General features: G+C 39.3%; 2 protein-coding genes across 2 annotated transcripts; both read right to left on the bottom strand.

Moving 5' to 3' along the window:
• Nucleotides 1-497: 497 nt before the first annotated feature.
• Nucleotides 498-2,096, bottom strand: LOC113561840. Its single transcript, XM_026969248.1, has one exon. The coding sequence runs from the start codon at nt 2,094-2,096 to the stop codon at nt 498-500; it is 1,599 nt and encodes a 532-aa protein (XP_026825049.1).
• A 114-nt stretch (nt 2,097-2,210) lies between these two features.
• LOC105281494 lies at nt 2,211-4,258 on the bottom strand. Its single transcript, XM_026969247.1, has 2 exons — nt 3,153-4,258; nt 2,211-3,071 (listed from the first exon to the last, which is right to left on the bottom strand). Exons 1-2 carry the CDS (start codon nt 4,256-4,258, stop codon nt 2,807-2,809), a joined length of 1,371 nt encoding a protein of 456 aa, XP_026825048.1. The 3' UTR covers nt 2,211-2,806.
• Between the last annotated feature and the right edge of the window lie 18,720 nt (nt 4,259-22,978).

Below are 22,978 nucleotides of genomic sequence, written 5' to 3'. Positions count from 1 at the left end.
CCCCGCTGTTGCTGAGAGACTCTTGACTACTGTATACAACGCGATAAAGATAGCGGCTCCAGCAAGGTTCAAAGTAGGCGATTCGGTACGCGTTAGCAAATACAAGACAATCTTCGAGAAGGGTTACATGCCAAACTGGACCACCGAGGTTTTTCGCATAGCTAAAGTTCAGCGTACCAACCCCGTGACCTATCTACTCGACGACTATCGCGACAAACCAGTCGCCGGAGCGTCGTTCTACGAGCACGAGTTGCATCGCGCGAGGTATCCGGACGTGTATCTCGTGGAGAAAGTACTGCGCAGGAGAGGTGACGAGGTCTACGTGAAGTGGCTGGGATTTGATGGATCGCACAATTCATGGATACACAAAGACAATGTCGTTTAATACTTTTATTTTTCACAAACATATATAAATGTATGACAATATATGAAAATACAATGATATATATGAAATACAATAACTCTTTATTATTATTATTATCCTTATCCTAAATATTTTACAATAGTATCCGCAAATGCCCCCACGGTAGCGTGTTCGTGGAATCGGGTACGATGTAGCGCTTATCGTCGTACGGACTCAGAGCGATTTTCGTCTCGCGAACGGTGTACACTTTGTGCAGCTGCGATGTTATACGAGACTGATCTCGACTCATTTCAATCTTTTCCCTCAAACACTGCACGTAATCATCAAAAGTTATTTTTCGTGCGACTACGTTACTCTTAACACCTTTCGCCTTTTTGGTATCCTTTTTGCCGTCTACTTTCAAAGCGTACATTTTCGCTCTGAGCCCCACGAATTCCGTCATTATCGCGCCGTTGTTCTCATCTTTCATAAGACCTGGTATCTTTTTATTCATGAGCGGTATTCCATAAATGTTGTCGGACGCGTAATCACTTGTATCGAATCTCGCAATGTCGCGTTTCATTTGTTCGTACACGTTCTCGCACTCAATATGATAAATTAAACTATCGGTATCCGTGTACATGATCTTGCATTTGTCGTGATATAACGGTAACATGTACTCGTGGTGAAACTCGTACAAACAGACCTTGGATATGTCGAGGATGCACATACCTACGTAGATCGGTTTGTTGAATTTCACCTCGAGCTTACGCATCTCGATCGCGACCAGGTTTGATGAAAAGATGCTGCGACTATGAAAATTGGGTTTCGCGATCATTGCCTCTGCGCCGTATCGTCCGTTCCATTTCGTTACAAGTTTAACATCTACGTGATTGCGCACGTTCTCCATTGTTTTTCCAAATACCGCGTTGTTCATTAATTTGTATAAATTTTTCTCGAAATCGTTGGTAGCGGCCGTTCTAAATCGTGTATTTAGTTCAATATAATCGCGGAGCCATGGAGATTGCGCGAATTCTAATACGCGATGGATTTTTGTGACGCGAAGACCGTGATGCGTACACTGTTGCAAGTTGCGGTAATGGATGACGTACCGCTTCTTGTCGTATAAAGTTGCGAGCAACTTATCCTGCCGTTTGCCTGGCGGCTTATCGCGCGTCGGACAGAACGGCAGGTCAGCGTGCGCGTCATGGAGATGCCACGGATACTCGAGATCAACTTCGAGTACGTACCCTTTTGGCGAATCCGGAGCAATCACGTTTACGTTGAAATTGGAAATGTCGTTGACCCATCGAAAATCGGCATAGGGCAGTGGTTGACACATTGCCCAGCCGTACAAGTTATTAACATCAAAGTACATTAGGTAAGATGAAGGTTTCGATGGATCATACGACTGCATGTACTTATTGTTGGTTTGCGCGTACCTGTGCGAACACTGACTTAGGCCGCCGCGTATACCGCGTTCTATGAACATGACCATGTCGATATCAGTTAACAATTCAAAATTTATACGCGTATGCTTGAGCATTGCGTCCCACGTAAAACCGGGCAAAGTGTAATAGTATGCGGGATCAAGACCGTAACTCTTTATGCAGCTATCGCGGAAATTTTCAAATACGTCGGCCAACAACATAACATCCGCTTTTAGATATAGGTCGCTGTACTCGCCTAACGTTCGAATGGCGAACCGTTGCCACACGTTGACAGCGTTCGCGTAATCGCTCTCGGATACCATGACACCCGTTAAGGAACTATAAAACGATTCGCGCGACGGTAGGCGAGTATCCTCCAATTTTTCGGCGCAGTCCACGTACTCGTAAGGGAAAACACCCTTTCGCGTTATAATAAATCAAAGTCGTCGGTAGAGAGGTGCGCAAATTCGGATCGTAATGTTTTAAGTTTATCTTTACTGAGAAATGATGACAATTTATCCAGGCTACTGCTCAAAAATTTAAAGGAATCAATAAATCGTAATTTTATATTTCTATCTTTCCAGTTTGCTATTTTTTCACCTATTTCCCCAACATTTTTTGTAAAGGAAATATATTTTTCTTTAGTTATGGGCAATACATCGACATTGCCCGCGAACGCGGTGGCTATTTCCGTAATGATAAAATGCGCGTCGTAGCCGGATAAATTATGGAACACTATTGGAATGGCATGCGAATCTTTGTAATTTAAGTTACAATTAGAATGCGCGGGACCTCTGTACTGATCGGTGAGATGGCAATGATCGCGAACCCGCGTGTCATCTGACGTGAACGGTTTCTCGCAGATATGACACTGCGTTGCGTTGTTAAATTTTTCGCGCTCATCTCGCGTTAATTCTATCATGGGGACATTTCTCGACAAAATCGCTTTCACGCGATACGCTAACTCTTTTAGTTGTTCAACGAACCATGACACGCACTCCTTATCGCGACGGGATTGGTACCCGGATAACGCTTAGTCGTAGGAGCATCGCACGTAATACGCTATACTGGATACCTGATGACGCTGGTACAGTTTCGGGTCGTCCTCCTCCGTCTTCTGCAATACACATTCAAGGTCTGCATATACTACAAACGGCATCCGCTCCTTTCTGTTGTAATTGCTGAAACTCAACCACTTGTCCTCTTCGTTTGGTAGAACGATTGCGCAGTCGTTCAGCTGTTGGCAATCCACGGTGTGGGCCTCTAACTTCTCCTTAGTGTAGAAGTAGTGCAGGCATCTGCAAGAATAAAAGAAAGAACCTGTTATTTTCTAGTAATGCTAATTTCTAGCGATAAGTATTTATTATAACGCTACTTACCGATCACAAATGTATTTTTGCCCGTTCTGCTTATTTATCTGGGAGCTCACCAAGCGGGATAGATTCTTGATCCATGTGAAATGTCCCACGTTGTTGTTCTGCACATCTTGCACGTACAGCAGATTCGCGTGCTTAGCCTTCTTCTCATCGGTGAGTCGTAGTGGCAACACATTTATCTTCTTATTCTGTTCCTCGGTACCGAACACGTTTATGGAAATATCGTTCAGACGTTCAAACTTCGCAATGTTTTTCATTGACATTGGAAACTCTATGCCCTGGAGATTCAGCACCGTCGTGTAGTGCGGGTATGAAGATTCGCGTTCCGTGTGTCTTTCCGCCGGATACAGAGCGGCGACCACCGACCACGCGAAACATGCATTGTCCATCGATTGCACGTTCACCACAGCCTTCTTCGTCTTGATTTCCTCCGGTAATGTGATGTAACACCCCGCGTGCAAGGGATTGTGCTTGTTGATGTTGATAACCAAGTTCAATATACGCGACAATGCCCACCCGCTATCGCGCTCCTGGAACTCCTCGAGAGACGCCAGGGTGAGCTCGATCACGTATTGCTCGTACCATTCTTGCAGATCAGACGTAGAGAAGAGGCCATGATTTTTCGTGTTTATACTCTTATTGGTGGTCTTCTCACCCGCCACGAACTCTCCGTTGAACACGGTGTTCACTTTTACACTGTTGTATCTGTCAATAGCGTTCCGCACATGCTCTAGCACTACATCACAGGCAGCTTCCAGGAATTGTCGCGGGTCGATGTAGTCTTCATTAATCACCGCGCCGGTTAGTACACGGTTTTCAAACGCAGTCTCAATCTCTCTCCAAGAGAGTTTCACGCTGGAAGGCTGTTCGGCGTAATCACCACCAAAATGTATAAAGCGCCTTTCCAAACGCTTCTTCACTCCCTCAAGCCGCGCGATTCGAGCCACTAACGATTGTCTATTGCCGATAGATAGCCGCGGACGCTTAGCACGACTTTGTCCTTCCGATTGTTCAATATACTTGTCACATCGTTGCACCCACGCGAAATATTCGCCTAAGGAGGTGACATTGTTGGCTTCCTCCAACAGGTCGCGTTCACTTTGCTCCATATTGTTGCACAGAACTTTTCACACTGAAGATTTTCAGGAAACTCTTTTCTGGAGCACTCGCAACCAACTGTGATGCTAAACCTTTTTTCCGTTTGATTATATGATATCGGTACCATATCTCCGTCTCTTTCCACCCTGCAGCCGGGTATCGGCGCTCGAAAATAAATTTTTATCTATAAAACAATCCCACGGTTCCTAGATATATGTTTACATAAACATCTCATTGATAGCAGCCGGGTATCGGCGCTAGAAAATATAATAAGATATAAACATACCGCATACCATGGTTCGTTCCTAGATATGTTTACATAAACACCCTCGACCGCAGAGGACACTTGAAAGGACCCATACCCCCCCCCCCCATAACGCTATACCTCGCACTCCGGCGACCTCCCCCCCCCCCGCGTGACGCTTTACCTCGCACTCCGGTGACCTCCCCCCCCCGCGTGACGCTATACCCTCGCGCCCCTCACCCCCCCTCGGAGTCCCTGGGTTAGAACCCGCATATTCTTTCTACTTACATTTAGTCAAACTACTTATATTTTATATGATTATAAAATATGTATATATATGTAACATTGCTGTTTCAGATCAGTAGCAGATAGATTTGGTGTATCAAAAGATACTGCTTGGAGAACAATATTGAAAGTTATGATGGTATTTGCTGCTGATGTTCAGAGATACATAAAATGGCCGGAGCCTCATGCAATGGCAAACGTTGAACGAGAATTTCGCCAATTAAGTGGTTTTCCTGGCGTAATTGGAGCAGTTGACGGCACGCATATAGCTATAAGTGCACCAATAGACAATCCTGACAGTTATGTTAACCGTAAAGGCTCCCATTCGATAGTACTCCAAGGAATTTGTGACTCTACATTAAAATTTATAGATGTGTTTACTGGTATCTGTGGTAGTGTGCATGACGCGAGAATATGGCGTTTAAGTGATATAAAACAAGTAATAACATATAATGAAAATGGATATTTTCAAAATCAATATCATCTATTAGGGGATTCAGCATATCCTTTATCGAAATATTTGTTAACGCCTCATCGAGATAATGGTCATTTAAACGAATTACAAAGAAATTTTAATATTAAACATTCAAGGACACGTGTAATTATCGAACGTGCGTTTGGAATCTTAAAAGGTAGATTTCGAAAATTAAAGTACGTGTATATGTATAATACAGAGATGATTCCTTTGGTTATTCTTTCGTGTTGTATTTTACATAACATATGTATAGACAATGAGGATGCATTTGATCCAATAGAACCAATAGAGTTGGATCTAATGGAAATGCGAATTAATGACGAAGATGCATTTGCGGACAGAGTCGAAAAACGAGAGGTTATTTCTCATTTATTGTAAACCGTAAGATGTAATTTATTATAAATTGTTACATAAAATGTTATATTACTTATATAATGATAATGTTCTTTTTCTAATATAATGTAATGAACATATACAGCTGATATATATGAGTCTCTCATTATCCAGCAAACAAGCACAAGTCTTTTTGACGAATATCTTTATTTACTAAACATACAGAAGAAAATAAATAAGACCATTATTTTAAATACAATTGCGTATAAACTCTATATGTACGAAATAACGACATAAATAACAATTGTTGCAGTCTTTCAAAGCATATAATGCTGTTCTTACTACCTAAGTCGATTAGATATTCAGTCTAGCGACTACTCTGTCTCACAAGTAAAAAAAGTTATCAAAGGTTAATCATTTCCCAGTGAGAAATGATAAGTTGCATAGACATCAAATCGACGTTTTTTAGATGATGTGTTTAGATAATTAGACGTCTAATAGATGTCAATCTGATGTCTATTCGACTACTATTTCTCACTGGGATTATGAACCACCTTGTATATATTAATTGTATTTTTAATATCTCCTTTATATATTTTTATAATGAACACAACGCTTAAAAGAAAAATTGGAAAAGTAATAACTCAAAATTGTTTTCTTAAATGATACTTTTCTTCAGTCATGCTTGCTCAAATATGACGCGCTATGTCTAACAAAATTAAGAGAGAACAGTAAAACATAACATAAAGAACATAAAAACATAAAATAAGAACATACAAACATAACATAACAGAAAATGAAGTTATGTTTACAGTATGATATTTTTTATATCAAGTTGGAACTTTGTGGCGATTATTTACGCTATAGTACTTTACTGATCAAAATGCTTTTCCAGTAACGATAACAATCGCTCTCGCTGGGCATAATTCTGCTCGTGATGACGTTGTTTTTGTTCCATTAATGCTCGAGTCCAAATTGGTGTTTCGTTTTTTCTTTTTCTCACTACTCGGTTAAGTACACGATTAGTTGATTCAACAAGGTTAGTTGCTTGCAATTGTAAATTTTCTTCATTTTCTACGTCATCGATGAATTGTGTCTCATTTATGTTTCGAGATGCATTTAACGCAACGTAATTTACTTTAAAACCGCGTGTACCTGATGCGATCGACAGCGGAGCAATTTCTGGTTGTTTCCTTAACACATCGTTAATAATGTCATAATATTCCCATTTCGCTTGTTTGCCTGCGCCCGATTGATTCCTTGCGTCCTTTAACATTTTATATTTTTTTTTCATTCCATTCCACTTGATGTTACAGTTCTCAGCTGACAAATTGTAACCGTGAGTATTCATGGATGCAGCAACATGTTTCCACACTTGTTTATGTAATGGACTTGTGACACATTCGACGTGCTTACTCATGATATCTAATAGCAGTTTCGTCATTGCATTAGTCCATTGCACTCTGTAACTTACTAATGTACAATTATTTATTGCTGTAAAGAATTTGAGGAATTAATTATATACCATATAATTAAGGAATTATATACGTACTAACATCAGGTACTTCTTTTACTGAATTATCTGTTTCAGCCATTGCGTATTTAACAAACCAAATCTGTGGAACATAAAGCATATATTATACATTTTATCAGCATAAAATTAATATAAATTTACAGTACCTCTAAACAAAGTATCTTAAGAAATTAGCAACAAACTCCAAATAGAATATCGGACAACGTATAATTATCTTTATATTGTTGAGTAGTAAATTATAATTAACAAGTACCTTATATGTAATGTGTACGTTGTATTTACTAGATTAAAGCAAGATGTTTGAATTTTGTTGCTAATTACTTAACTTATTCTAATTTACATTTAGACTTAATGCAAATATATGTCTTATTTATTTAAGAGCATCTTGTGTGTAACAGTACTTCGTAAAGAGTGACTTTATGAGATTAAACTGAGTAATAAATAATATTTCTTGAAACAAAATTACCTGATTCACGCACGTTATCCGCCAAGCTAACTTTACCAACCCTGCTCGATATATCGGACAGCGTTGAGTTGTCTTGAACCATGAACATACTAGATGGTTGTGCCTATTACACTTTTCGGCCCTAGTGGAACTAACTCATACTCGATTTCTAGTAAACACTCTATAATACACAAGGGTACTCTAATAGTAATTAACTGAATGCATTAAATTATTATCCAGAGGTACAAGGGACCTTATAAATAATTAATGCATAAGGTTGTAGAAATTTAGGTTAAATTAATAATTTTAATATTTCATTTGTTGGGATTGAGTAAAACAGTGGACAAGGTGTTAATTGAAGATTATTTCATTAACAGAAAATAATCACTTATAATTTAGTACCATTATTGGTTGATTCATACTACTACCATGTAAGGTTACCTTTATAGCTTTTCATATCTTAATAATAATCATGCAATATTCGCATTTAAAATTAAATATTATTATCTTTATAGGTTTATTAAAGATTTTTAATATTAAAATAAAATAAAAAAAAATTTAATTAACGGGGCGCGAACCATGAAATATTAATTCTTAAGGCGGCGATTTACTGACGCCAGATTAAAGTAATAATCGGTGTCCACTGTCTTAATCAAAAGACATAACAGTCTCTTCGATAAATTTAATCATTAAATGTTAGTTGCCTGAAAGTCATACCGGATGTTCCGATTATTTAGTACGGAGAAATTTCTGTTGACCATAAGTCCCAACAGCTCATGCGATAAATTCGTACTGAGAATTTTATGTTGAACATTGGGAGAAAAATAATTTTATCTAACCAAAGCACTGAGCTCATCGTCCCCACCAGACTTTTCAAGGTCTCGATCCCACCATTAATAATTTTAAGAGCGGGGAACCAATCAGCGATCAAGGCGTAGCCTCCCTACTATTGTAACTTTGCATTTAATTATAAGGTCCCCACTTTTTGTAACCCCTTCTCGAGCGACAGGGACTCAGCCCTAAAATTTTAGTATAAGACTTGGTGCAGCAGCAAGAGAGGGTCACTTATTATTTGATCATTACTTTCGTCACTTCGCTTTATAGCAATACGTCGCTAATAAAGCGTCTACCTAACTCAGTACTTGTCAGTCACTTATTATTTGCTTCTTGAAGTCACTTCGCTTTATAGCGTTACGTCGCATATAAAGCGTCAACCTAACTCAGTTACTTGTCAGTCATTTATAATTTGCTATTACTTGATTTGCATTATAGTGTTGAGTCGCTACTAAGGCATCAACCTAATTTAGAATCAGTGGAGTTTGTTTAACAATTATTTCTCGCTGCTGCTTGTTAAGTGCTTCCTGGCCTGAGGGTCCAGATTCCTGCGAACACTTGTGAGTAGATTTGTACCAAGTTTGAATTCTTATTGTATACCCACTATTCTTAATTGTTGTTTGCCAACTCATACGACTTTATTTTATATTCATACGACATTTGTATTCAATCTCTCTGTAACACAATTATATTATATCTACATTCAGTGACAGTTTACTTATTAATTCATCATTTATTTTGTAACTTTTGTACCCTCTTTACCTTAATTAATTATTCATTTATATGATCCTTAAAATATTCTTTAAAAGATTTATACTACCTTTCCTTATTTTACTTGGCGTTTATCCGCTGATAGTCCGACTTCTTTTAGTTTCATTTTATTTATACTATTTTCAGCTATATTACTACTAGGCGATACCATTTATGACTATACTACTAGCATCAATTTGCTCGTATTATCAGCATAATTCCTTATTATTTCACTCCTTATTATTTTATTTGTTGATCCATTACTACTTACAGTTATATTATTAAGCGTCCATTCCGCTTTTGATACAATTTTTAATTATCCTTTGAATATTAGTATTACCTATACTACTAATTAATACTACTAAGCGTTTACTTCGCTTATGATATAAATCTTTCATTGAGTTGTACTACTTATTCATTCTTTTTACTACCTATACCAATCGGCATTTATCCGCCTGCGATATACCTTTGTCATTGACTCATATCACTATTAATTTACTTATAAGTTATTATATCAAGCGTTTAATTCGCTTGTAGCATGACTTTAATTTAATTCGTACTACTTATTTACTTGTACTACTTACCCTTATATTGTTGAGCGTTTAATCCGCTTGCATTACAACTTTTTATTAACTTACTTATACTACTTGAAGTTGTCCGTCTACGATACGATTTTATTAGTTTATACCACTTATTTTACCGTTAATCCAACAATGAAGAATATAAGGTTCCAAATTTGGAACTTTGAAGTGTGAAATAAATATTTTAGTACGCTTATATACATATACTACCTATATTTTGTTTTCACCAAGGCAATCACAGCAATATTCGCTGTAATCCATTTCATTAATCCATTTCCGAGCTACACATTGTTCCAGGATTATGTTTTTATATTATTACTCTTGATTAATAACCTTAGATTATTTTTATTATTAATATTCAAGGAACATATTAAAATATACGCTATTAATAACTTTTGAACCAGTTATTGTCAGTATTTATTTGTAATCTTTTTATTATTATATTTAGAATCAAAGAGGGAAAATATCTAGAAGACTTATCGTGGTTATGGAAAACAATTTTGGAATAAGGGTAGGTACTTAAGCGTTTACTCGCTTTAAGGAGCAAAAAGTGCTCTAAGTACATTAGAAATTTTGTTTTTATGTAGATGGTAAAGAAAAGGCGCCATAGGGCTGGACGCCGAAAAAAGGAGAGAATTGAATACCTCTAAAGATTACGCCGAGAACAATTTGCAAGGTTTTTGGAAAATCTTAATAAAACTGAACAACATTCGGAGCGGAACATTAATCAGGTCCCTTCGACCTCAACTGAGGGCAAGAAGGTGCCCTTAATACATTCAGAGCAGAACATTAATCAAGTTCCTTCAACATCAACTGAGGGCAAGGAGGTGCCCTTAATTCCGTCACTTACCAACAGTAACTTTCCTCAACATACTTCTTCGGGAAGCGACGATACATCCGCTGAATCTGAGGATCCAGGAACAGGATCTTTACCTCAACCTATTACTGAGGAATCTGAAATTATCAATTTAACTTGCGATGAATCTGACATAGAATTTATTGAGGAAATAGAGTTGTTTCAGAATCCCCGACCTGATCCAATAATAAACTCATACTTCATGCAATTAGAGAGATTTGTTCGGGTAACCTTAATCGACAATGCCAATAACACCACTGTAACACACGAAATTCCAGAAGAATTGGAACCATCTACTGAGGAATAAAGTTATAATCATTCACTAGTTAATATTTTATTTACACCTCCCTAATTTTGGTTAAACTTACGAACTGACTCAAGCAATCAACAGCGTTCACCCGCTTTAAGCGTGGACTAGAAGAGCGAACGTAAGGTTAGTTACTACTTTAGTCATTCTACTTGAGTTATACTACTTGAGTTATACTATTTAATTATTTGGTTAGTACCAGTTATGTTTATTATTTTCCTTTGTCGTTATTACCTAGATTTAATACATAGTAATAAATAATACTAGCATCATAGAGTCATAGACTATATTTTATTAATCAACAATTATACATTCATAGTTTTGATTCAGAAAGATAACCTTGTCATCATTGTAAGTTGATCCAAACTCTCTCCATTCCCGGGTAAAGTCGGTGTATGCAGATTGACCCTAAATCAAAAGAGAGTATCTGATGTTAAACTACCGAAGGCTAGGTTAGCACAGAAACCAGGTTAGCAACGTTCTCACTTCCCCGGACGTGCCATACGATACGATACGATAACCACACGGAACTCGACGTGTCGATCTCCCCGGGCGTCGGTCACGGCTACACGGCAACGGCACCCGACGGGCACCACATCGAGCTACGGCTCTCGCTGGTCCCAGTAGAACGGGTCGACTCTCTACGACCTTCGCCGCCGCCCGATTAACGAATCTTTAACTACGCATTACGACGTGAGGCGCGACGCAGACAGACTCCGCCGGAAAACGATACTACACGCGACACGGCGACAAAACTATACTTTACGCGAGAACGATAGACTTTACGCACGAATGATGAGAGCGATACTGTACGCGAAAACGATGGAAGCGATACTTTACGCGAAAACGATCCTCTACGGCATAACGCCACCTTCGACCGAACGGCAACGGTCCCCGCCCGTACCTCGGATCGCGACTCTCATTTCGACAACGCATAACTCGCAACCACAAAGCGCGACGCAAATAACAAATCACGACAACCAACGATACATTACGCGACCACGATCCAGCACGGCATACGGAACGGCAGCCCGCAATCGCAAGTTCCCCGCACGTAACCCGGATCGCGACAATTACAATTCGACAAGGTACAAATCGCAGTTACAAAGTGGACGAGAGCTGGCTGTGACTATTTAGGAGCGTCCCTCATTACGCGAAATTAACCGGGGCCGACGGACCTCGCCTCGGTACATCTCGACAACGGCAAAACGGCATAAAGTCGCCACACGTGGCTCGAAGATCGTGCATAAGTCTGCGCAATTACGAAACGTCGAGATCCCGCGAGGTTCCGCTTACCCGGCTACGTGGACTATCGTCGCAGAGTGGAGATCTTACAAGTCGGCTCGTCCCTCGAAGTCCTTATCTCGGGCCCACGGCAGGATCGCTCTAGTCCTCAGACGTCGTCACAGCACGGCCGCTAAGCTCAAAGTCGTCGTTACCGGGGCTCGCCTGGAGGTCCTTGCCCTTCGCGCATCAATCTGCGCAACCCCTCGCGCATCGATCCACGTATCGATCCGCCCCTCGCGATCGCCGCGTTATCGCCGCCGTCGCCGCTATCGTCGGCTCGGCGGGTTGCCGTGCGGCAGGCGCCAAGTTTGAAAGTTCTGGATCCCCTTGCCGTGTGTTACGCTCTTCTTCCGCTGCCTCCGGACGCCGGCTGGCCATGCCCTTGTCCGGGGCGCGGAAGGAGGCGACGATATGCTCAGGAGTCCTTGTCCTGGTCGCCGGTTTTCTTTCCTCCTTGCTGACGGCTGGGTAATCCCTGTAAAGCTGATGGTTACTCTCCCTTGGCCCTTCCTTGTGCGAAGGTTTTCGTGTCGGGGCGGTTTCGGGACGGCGCGGATCCTCCTAGACGACCCTGGAACTCGTGCTCCGCCTCTCCAGACTCCGTAGCCTCCTGAGTTTCCCTCGATGTCCAGTGGATTACATAGTCCAGACGATGATCTCACACTCTGCGAACACTAATAAACTCGCGCGCTCTCCGCGCGGCACAAATAACCACGGCAATCGTAATCGAGCAACAAGTTCGACGCTCCCTCGTCTGAGGGAACGATCCCACCAAAACCGTGCCACCTCGATCGGGCGAACCCTTGTGACGGACGCGCGGGCGTCACGTCACAACTAGATATCAGTTAACGTGTTCCTTGGCGTTGTCAACGTGACATCTCAATGCAATCTGCTTAGAGCTTTCTGTCCGTGCAGCACGGTAAGCATACATTTATTGTTATTTTGGATGCTAAACTATATAAATAATTAAATTTCGGGACATGCCTTAAAATATTTACTGACGTTTTTCGGTTCACGATGGCAGGTTTGGAGCTTTTTCGATTTTGAGACTAGGTGTGTGGATACAATGGAACTCGACTTTGATTCTTCTTTTAAATTACTCTCGAATTTGATATGATTATCATTATGCAAGTTAATCATTGGGCCGACCAAATTAGTCGTCGATGAATAGGAGTGATCCAGCGAAGATATATTTATTAACTTGATATTCTTATTCGTGATCTGAAATTGTTTAGACAATTCCGTCAAGCTGGATGCGTCTTCACAAATGTTGCGATTATTCAAAATTTCCTCGTTGATATCCTCAGGATCGTTATAGTAATCGAAATTATCGTTCACTTGAACTTTTCCACGCCAATTCTCTACAGCCAGTAAGTCTGAATCTTCAAGATAATCTTCGATCTCGTTCGATGGCATTTCAATAAAATATGAAACATCTTTGATGACGAGGTTCAATGTATTATCACAATCGTGCTCACCTATTTCAAACTTTCCTCGGTCTTCCATGTCGTTCGTTGGCATTTCAAATGATATATCTTCAGTTTGTTTGTATTTCCTTCTTAGTTCAACAGATTCGTTCGAGTCGGGTGATTCATCAATTTTCTTTTCTTTCTTTTCTTCCAATTGAACCAAAGCTTTGTGCACATTGTTTAGCATTATAATTTGTCATAGCCGATGAGAAAAGCAAAGTTGCACCGTGGATGTCGCGTGCATGAATTATTAAAAATTTATCAACTCGCATCGGACTGGTTTTCAAAACTCGGGTTTTGATATTGTTACGTCCAGAGCTCCGTGAGCTCGAGGAAGGGCGCAACCAGACGCCTCTCGAGGTACGTAGGCACACAGCCGCAGTATCTCGTGTCTCGAGCCGACCGATACGCTTCGAATTTTTGGGTCAATGATCTAAGTCGATCTACTCTAATAGTTCGAAACGGTCAACTCGATGGTCCTTTTTTGGTAAGGGAAATGAATCCCTATTACACAAGGATAGGACCCGTACGATCTGTCAAGGACGAGGGTGAAACGAGGGTAATTAACTGAATGAAATTTTGTTAGCTTTTACTAATTAAAAAAAAACAATATATTTTGTCGAAATAGCATCAGAAGTACATATGTTTTACAATTACAAATGATTATAATCTAAAAAAAGATGAGTTGCGGGTTTGAACATAATTATACTTTTGAAAAATGAATTTCGGATTTGAACATACCTACGACTCTTACGATTACCAATAAAGAATTACAATTTAAAATGAAATGATAGAAAAGAAACATACTCAAACAATCGTTATCATTTTTAAATTAATTATAATTTTGAATATTATTAAGAATTAAACATAATTCGATATTAATGTAATTAATTTAATAATTCTATATTATAACATAATAATTACGTGAAAAAGGAAACGGTGAGTTTCGACTTAACTAATTATACGCATATTTGCACGCAAATAATAATAATATTGTTGACTATATGCTGTACATTTCACAATTAACCTCTAACAAAAATTCTTGGATATAAGACGCGGGGATCAGGACAGGATGGACGCGGTTGTGCGTGATAAAGGGGATAAATGTATCAGGGCAAGCGTAACGGAGCGCTTCCCTGAGAGCCGGTATATCGATTAATCCAGGGCCGCAAATAACGGTGTGCGGAGGAAGGGGATGAGTGAATGTGGGGAAAAATCCAGGAAATAATCAAGAAGCAAGTTGAAGGCTCTCTGGGAAAATTCCCTGAGTGCTGAAATTGAGGGGATTGACATCCTTCCAAACTCAGGGTTTTCATGAACGGGGGGTGGAAAGTGAAGGAATGTTCCTTGGTTGATTTCAGGAGCGGGGGTAGGGAGAACCGAATTCAGGAATTGTCCAAGCTGTTCAGAAGGGATGGATGAGTACCACCGCGGGGATAACTCAGGTAGGGAAAAAGGGGAAACACTAGGGGAGGAAGGTGGATTAACAGTCGTTGAGGTAGGAGATGGTATGATAATTCTAAGTGGTGATAAACGCTCGGTTCTATCGCTAAATGTACCAAGTTGCTCGGTTGTTTCCGGCGCGGGGAGGGGTGCAGCTTGGTCGCACGATACCAAATCTGCCGATGAGGAAAAACCCGAATCTGCCGAGGAATCAGTTGGTCCGCGAATATTATCGACCACTTAAACGGAAATAAATCGGAATAGACAATTGCTCGACTGGAATCGCGAAACGATTAAAGGGTAATTAAATGAAATCATTAAAAAGGCTTACTTTTATTCCGTTCCGATCCTCGGATGGAGTGTTTCTTCAGTAGAATGAAAGGGACCAGTCGAACCAGAGAGTCTTCAGGTGGAGTCTGACACTGACTCTATCTTAATACTTGATGTCCCGATCACGGGAGCAGAACGTTACGTTATGCAATTTGCAGGGTGTCCGAAGATAGAAGAAGACTCTCTGGCCAAATTGTTCCCTTTATATAGGGCTAAAGAGTGTAGGTGGGGGTCACTCTTTTCCCAGAAAAGAAGAACAACGGAAAAAGGTAATAAAAATGGTTTCTAATGAAGCGTCCATTGCTACTGTATTACTATGATATCTGATGGATTTACGTTATCGTTTCAAAGGATTAGAGTCCGGCACTTGACTTGTGAAGACTCTTCGCTTGACCATGCATATTACAATCCATGTTTGCCTTTTCCTTAATCTATTTCACAGCTGCCCTTGTATGGCAGGGTTCCTTATCGGTGAATTACTTTTTTGCCGTCAGCGAGTGACAATTCCCAAGTCCCGCTCCGCCTTTTCAAATCAGAAGCGGTCTTTGTTTAGTGATTAACTATTGATTCCGGGTAGTTTTTTTCCTCTTTCTCTTATCGAACGTTTCAGCCGATCGCAGGTGGGGGGGGGGGTATGAAATAATTTTGTGAGCCTTATGGTTTACGTATCGTTTCATGATATCTATTACAAGAAGTCCACCTGTTCCCCCCCTACGCTCGTCCGGTCGTTTTCCCGCTAGTGGGGATTAATTCTTATTTGTTTCTTCCCTTTATTTTATGTTTTCCCTATGGAAGCGAGGAACCGTGGAGTCTCCTGGACGTAACAATATCGTTAAAATAACCTATGTAACTTGAAGTTGCGTGTGGTGTATCGTAGTTCATCCCAACGCTGGTCCACAGGGGGAATTCTTTAGCGCGCTATGAAAGCATATCGATGAATTCTGGTAAAAAAATGCGTTCAATTCTTCGTCATTACGTTGTATTTTCTTGGCTCTTGTAACTTGCTCGTCGACCCAGTCACCGATCCTCTTACTGCTGCTTTGGTCGAATTCGTCACATTCGGTCATGGCTTCGGCTTTTGGATATTCAAGCACGTCAGCAGCACTTTGTACATCGATGTTCATGCCACGAGTAGCAATCTCTTCTTCTAGTTTTTTTCTTGCATCTTTTGCTGTTCGTATCTCTTCATGATCAATTTCAGCGCCTTGATAGATTTGAAGACCCACAACACAAGGTAGAAAGAAAATTTTCTGAAAATCGGCAAACATTACGCATTCCGCCATCAATGCGATGCAGTGAATGAAGAACTGTTTAATGTAAATTTGACGAACCAACTTCCAAATTCCAACGGCACACAACAGCGACCAGATGAGCTACGTCGACTCGAATTATCGTATCCGGTCTTTTTCTGACTCCAGGCCTTAATATTGCAGTGAATGAATCATCAACGTACGATTTGTTAGTCTGTTTATTGAAGGCAAGACTGATAGCACATAAAAGTGCACGTGAAATATCACAGACAACTTGCTTGGGCTTGGGGGCACTGCTTCGTTGCCATTGTCTCAGCCAAAGCGCAATGAATTCGGTGGTATGTTTCTCTGATAGCATTTGATGCACAGAAATTGTAGTGTTATCGAAATTAATTACAATCGCGTATAAAAAGATATGACCAGATTTCTAACCATTTCGGTCTAATTTTCGTACGATACTTCCTGTTGAATCGATACATATAAGCGACTTCTTGTTCAAGCGACAATATTCTTTGTATGCGTACAACTGAGCTTGAGTACTGTAGCAAACATGAAACGGCAGAGATCCGATATCATGTATTAATCCAGCATACTCAGGTTTCAATGACATTTCCTCTAGTGTGCGAATGAAATCTCGTCTGTCGTTTTCACTTACTCCAAGCTCTGTTTTAATTTCTTCTTTAAGTGCTTGTCGAAGTACATCATTACTGGGCAAAATCGGTGGTTCGGTTTCGCCAAGTCGCATGATCTCTCTTGCCTGTCTTTTTCGCCACTTAGAAGATCCTTCTATTTTGAGTTCTTTCTGTACTTCTTTTCGTCGTTTACCATTTAAAGGGCGTTTGACTATTTCGTGATTTTCAGTTCGAGTGTCTCGTGTTGTAATTTGAATTGTTAAACCCTCAACTCCAATTTTTTTTCAGCGTATCCTCGAAAAATATTACGACACTTCTTGGACTTGCATGATCCCGTTATTTTGATTGTGTACATCATGTCAGTTTGAAGTAGGATTACTTCGGCTCTCTTGAAAACTAATGCGCACGGAAGTCGTTATTGTTCAAAAAATATGGCAATTTCGTTCGTCCACACACCTAGTTTTAACTTTGCTCTCAAACTACGGTCTGTATCGCTCTCAATATCAGGCTTGATCTCGTTCCATTGTTGTTCGGTAAAGACTAAATCAAACGTATCCAATTCTGTTTCGTTATTATTCAATATAGAGAATGACTCGTCGTTGTCAGACTTTTCAGTATTTATCATAGATGTTTCTGGACTTAAATTATTGTTCTGGTCGAGTTTCGACGAAACTATTACACCCATTTCTCGTCTGGCTGTACTAAGGATGAAGTTTCTCGTTGCGCACATTTGTATAACAAGCTGCAGGATTCCATTTTCCGTTCAATGCAATAGACATTTCCTTCCATACTTCCGCTGACCAGACTGGTAAAGATTCAGTTTTAAAATATTGCATATATCTCATGACAACTGGGATGCTCTCTTTTGGTGGCACAGGAATTTTGCGCGGCATATTGCCATTGAAAATGTCTGTAAAGCAAAGAATTTGTTTAATTGGATTTCTGAGAAAATAATGTGTACTTTACGCAAAATCGTATTACAGGTTAAAAGAACTCAAGTAAAAAGTAAAAGACTGAAGTTAAAAGGATAAAATGTAAAAAATTGTACATAATTTTAGTATTCTATCAGCTACCAAAACTAATTATGAAATTATATTACGCTGATCACAAAAATACATTGAACTAACCTCACACACTGGGCAATGCAAATAAATGTTTGCTGACTTTGCAGAAATCACTATTAATATAAATAACCAAGACAAAATCCAGCATCGGTACGTTGATACAAAAGTTTAATGCCTGAAAAATATAATATACAAAACTTAGAATATTTTACACCAAAATTGAAAGACCTGTTTTGTCGCACGATTGATAAATAACTGAAAGGAGTAGGTGTTAATAATAAATTATTTTACATGCCATATGTTTTTCTCGCACACTGCTGGAATAATTCCTAACCGGCTTAATAACAAATAAGTCTAATGTTCTATCGAACTTTTATACCACTTCACAGATACTTGGTTAATTGACAAAAGAGTAACGTAAAACGTGCGAAAACAAAAAGTGTACTATAGCGCGGTATTATAACTGCAGATTGAAACTGTATGGTATATTACATTAAATATTACAGTATGGTTTGCAAAACACGTTAATAACTGGCATTCCAACAATTTGAGCAGAATTCGCATAAGACAAAAACTTATGAAATGCATAAAGCCTGTTTTGGACGAGAGAATGTATGATACATCATGTATCCGATTAAATTTCTCGTCAATATATTATAAATAAAGTAATTGTTTAGCATGTCGTCTTGGGAGAAAAATGCATAATCTAATTACCTACTCAGAAAAGGTTTCCGAGCGCGGCACAAAGATAATAAATTATTTTTTTGCAACTGGTCTGTCCCATACTCTTACAGTTCATGCACGAATGATCCATCTGTAATATTTAACAAAGAAAACATTATCACTTATGGTAAAGCTAAAATAATTTAATTATTTATATAGTTTAGCATCCAAACTAACAATAAATGTATGCTTACCGTGCTGCACGAACAGAAAGCTCTAAGCAGATTGCATTGAGTTGCCACGTTGACAACGCCAAGGAACACGTTAACTGGTATCTGGTATAGCAGCCACTTGGTACTGTTCCGTCCAGAGCTCCGTGAGCTCGAAGAAAGGACGCAATAGAGCGCCTCTCGTACCCTGTTGCATTGAGGCCCCAAGCTACGAGTCGGACTGACCACTGAGTTCCGGTTTAAGGTCAACGACCACGGGGATCGATCTTACCCCAAACTCGGAACGGTCTGCCCGTAGGTTCCTTTTTAGGTCAAGGAACTTAATCCTTTTTACCTGGGATAGGACCTGTATGACCTGCTGGAAATGGGAATGAACAGAGGGAATTCAAATGATTAACACTACAATGTTTTGTTAATTAACAAACATTATATTTAAAGTAAAAACAAGGTAGTTACGTCTGCATACAAATCATTATTTTTGAAAAACACAAAAATTACATCTGCCTGCAAGGAAATATAGTGTATGTGTTGTTTGGTGTGTTATAAAATGTGTAAATTGTAAGTGCAAACATTATTTGTTATTTGACAGATTGTAATTGTCTAATAGTCGTGAGTTTATCTCTTTATAGCATTATTTTTATAGAATTAAATATAGTATATTTTATAATATTATTTACATAGTAAATGTTTATCTTAATTCTAAACGAACACTAATTATTTGTTAAAAAATATCGGCGCAGGAGAGTGGCTGGAAATAGGATAGGGAAAAGCCGTCCCCTGACAATGAGGGGAATCCCGACGGCTGGGTCCGTGTGCCAAAGGGAGGCCCTGAGAGAGGGGATGGGAAAGAAATCGGGGTCTAAAACGAGGGCATCAGGTGGTAGAGGGTAGGTTATTTGTAGAAGATGTAGAGGAACCGTTCATCGAGAGCTACAAGTGAACGGCGGACGAACTCTTCAACTATATCCTTATCCCTCAATGGTGACGGAGAAGGAGGAGGGGATCTTGGGATCTCCTCAAAATCGCCAGGTTGTATGGGCGAAAAGTGTCGGGAGGAGGGAGCTGGGGAAATAGAGGGAGAGTGTCGGGGAGAACTAGGCGGTGATGCCTGGATGGAAGCCCGTGATGAGGATTCGGATAGAGAGAAATAGCAGGAAGGCGGTATAAGAGAAGGAGGGGATATAGAAAAGGAAAGAAGGGGTTGTCGGACGCGAAAGGAGTGCGATGAAGAGGAGGAAGAAGAAGAAAAGGTAGAGGAAGCAGAAAACGGAGTAGGTGATCGAGGGTAAGGTTCCAAAATCTGGACGGAGGAGGATGTCGATGCCCGATGGAAAGGGGAAGAAATTACTAAAGGTCAAAATAAGTAGCTCAGAGCCAAGCAGGATGTCCGTGCTATGTTGTTTATTCCTCTTCCAGTGTACAAAACAAACGTTTCGGTTCAATCATTGAACCATCTTCGGTGTAACTTAAAGTGAAATACAAAATACAAAATACCAATTCCAACAAATGTCAAGATGTTACAAAATAATGTATAATTCTTAAATACATACCACGATGATATAATTAAGATATAATCGCAAAGATAACATAAGCCATAGCGCAGAACGTCAAGAACCAACACAAAATACAGATATTCTTGTTAAATGATAAAACAGTCGCAATCAATTATAGATATTAAGTCAAATTAAATTCCTCCTCGTATAATCAGGTCGAAGTGAGGAGCGCGACTGAACTCAACAAAGATATACGTGTTATTCTAGGTCGTACTCAAAACAAAATAAGAAAATAAGAGATCACAGCCCAAAGCCGATGTCAAGGAAACTAAAACAGTAAGATATTCCTCCGATAAAAACTGTGTATCGCTTTGTAAATTGAGTGGCTTGACTTGTCTTTTGATGTTAACCATCTCTGAGACAAGCCTTCTCTTATATGAACTTTCTTCATCTAAAATTACAACATGACCCCACCGAAACTCATGTCCACTTTCTAGTCTATGGGTTGAAATGACAGAAGGAGAGCCAAATTTTTTATTTATATCATTCCTGTGTTCTTTCACTCTAGTTTGGAGTTTTCGCTTCGTTTGTCCAACATAGGATGCATTACAATCCTCACAAGAAATCTTGTAAACAACATTACAATGTGACATGCTATCAATGTTATCCTTCTTAGCTGTAATAAACCTGTTAAGCTGTTGTGTACCTTTATACGCAACCTTAAAATCAAATTTTTCAAGAACAAAAGACATTGCCTCAGAAATAGCCCTAACATAAGGTATTGTGAAAAACTTTACTTGTTCATGTTGCGAATTATTAATATCATTATTATAACAATATTTCCTTATTCTCCTATTAATATTGTAAAAAATAACATGAAGAGGATAACCATTGTCCACTAATAAATTTATAATAAACTCCAAATTTCTCTCGTGAAAGTCCGGATCTGATATTCTCATTATTCTGTCAACCAACCCAAAGATAATTTCGCGTATCTGTGTAAAAGGATGGTGTGAATAAAAATTCACATATCTACTTGAATAAGTAGGTTTACGATACGCTCAGTTACGCTGGCCCTGATACATTTATCCCCTTTATCACGCACAACCGCGTCCATCCTGTCCTGATCCCCGCGTCTTATATCCAAGAATTTTTGTTAGAGGTTAATTGTGAAATGTACAGCATATAGTCAACAATATTATTATTATTTGCGTGCAAATATGCGTATAATTAGTTAAGTCGAAACTCACCGTTTCCTTTTTCACGTAATTATTATGTTATAATATAGAATTATTAAATTAATTACATTAATATCGAATTATGTTTAATTCTTAATAATATTCAAAATTATAATTAATTTAAAAATGATAACGATTGTTTGAGTATGTTTCTTTTCTATCATTTCATTTTAAATTGTAATTCTTTATTGGTAATCGTAAGAGTCGTAGGTATGTTCAAATCCGAAATTCATTTTTCAAAAGTATAATTATGTTCAAACCCGCAACTCATCTTTTTTTAGATTATAATCATTTGTAATTGTAAAACATATGTACTTCTGATGCTATTTCGACAAAATATATTGTTTTTTTTTAATTAGTAAAAGCTAACAAAATTTCATTCAGTTAATTACCCTCGTTTCACCCTCGTCCTTGACAGATCGTACGGGTCCTATCCTTGTGTAATAGGGATTCATTTCCCTTACCAAAAAAGGACCATCGAGTTGACCGTTTCGAACTATTAGAGTAGATCGACTTAGATCATTGACCCAAAAATTCGAAGCGTATCGGTCGGCTCGAGACACGAGATACTGCGGCTGTGTGCCTACGTACCTCGAGAGGCGTCTGGTTGCGCCCTTCCTCGAGCTCACGGAGCTCTGGACGTAACAATATCAAAACCCGAGTTTTGAAAACCAGTCCGATGCGAGTTGATAAATTTTTAATAATTCATGCACGCGACATCCACGGTGCAACTTTGCTTTTCTCATCGGCTATGACAAATTATAATGCTAAACAATGTGCACAAAGCTTTGGTTCAATTGGAAGAAAAGAAAGAAAAGAAAATTGATGAATCACCCGACTCGAACGAATCTGTTGAACTAAGAAGGAAATACAAACAAACTGAAGATATATCATTTGAAATGCCAACGAACGACATGGAAGACCGAGGAAAGTTTGAAATAGGTGAGCACGATTGTGATAATACATTGAACCTCGTCATCAAAGATGT

The sequence above is a fragment of the Ooceraea biroi genome, chromosome 4 (genome assembly GCF_003672135.1).
Source record: "Ooceraea biroi isolate clonal line C1 chromosome 4, Obir_v5.4, whole genome shotgun sequence".
Classification (NCBI taxonomy): Eukaryota; Metazoa; Arthropoda; class Insecta; order Hymenoptera; family Formicidae; genus Ooceraea; species Ooceraea biroi.
Note: the sequence above shows the minus strand (reverse complement) of the source record. Positions and strands in the feature narration are given on the sequence as shown.

What these genes read in the sequence shown, in the direction of transcription:
- LOC105281494 (XM_026969247.1), bottom strand. Translation starts at nt 4,258, where the DNA reads ATGGAGCAAAGTGAACGCGACCTGTTGGAGGAAGCCAACAATGTCACC. An exon ending in CAAAAATACATTTGTGATCG is followed by an intron (nt 3,072 to 3,152) that starts GTAAGTAGCGTT and finishes TTATTCTTGCAG; the next exon opens with ATGCCTGCACTACTTCTACA.
- LOC113561840 (XM_026969248.1), bottom strand. Translation starts at nt 2,096, where the DNA reads ATGGTATCCGAGAGCGATTACGCGAACGCTGTCAACGTGTGGCAACGG.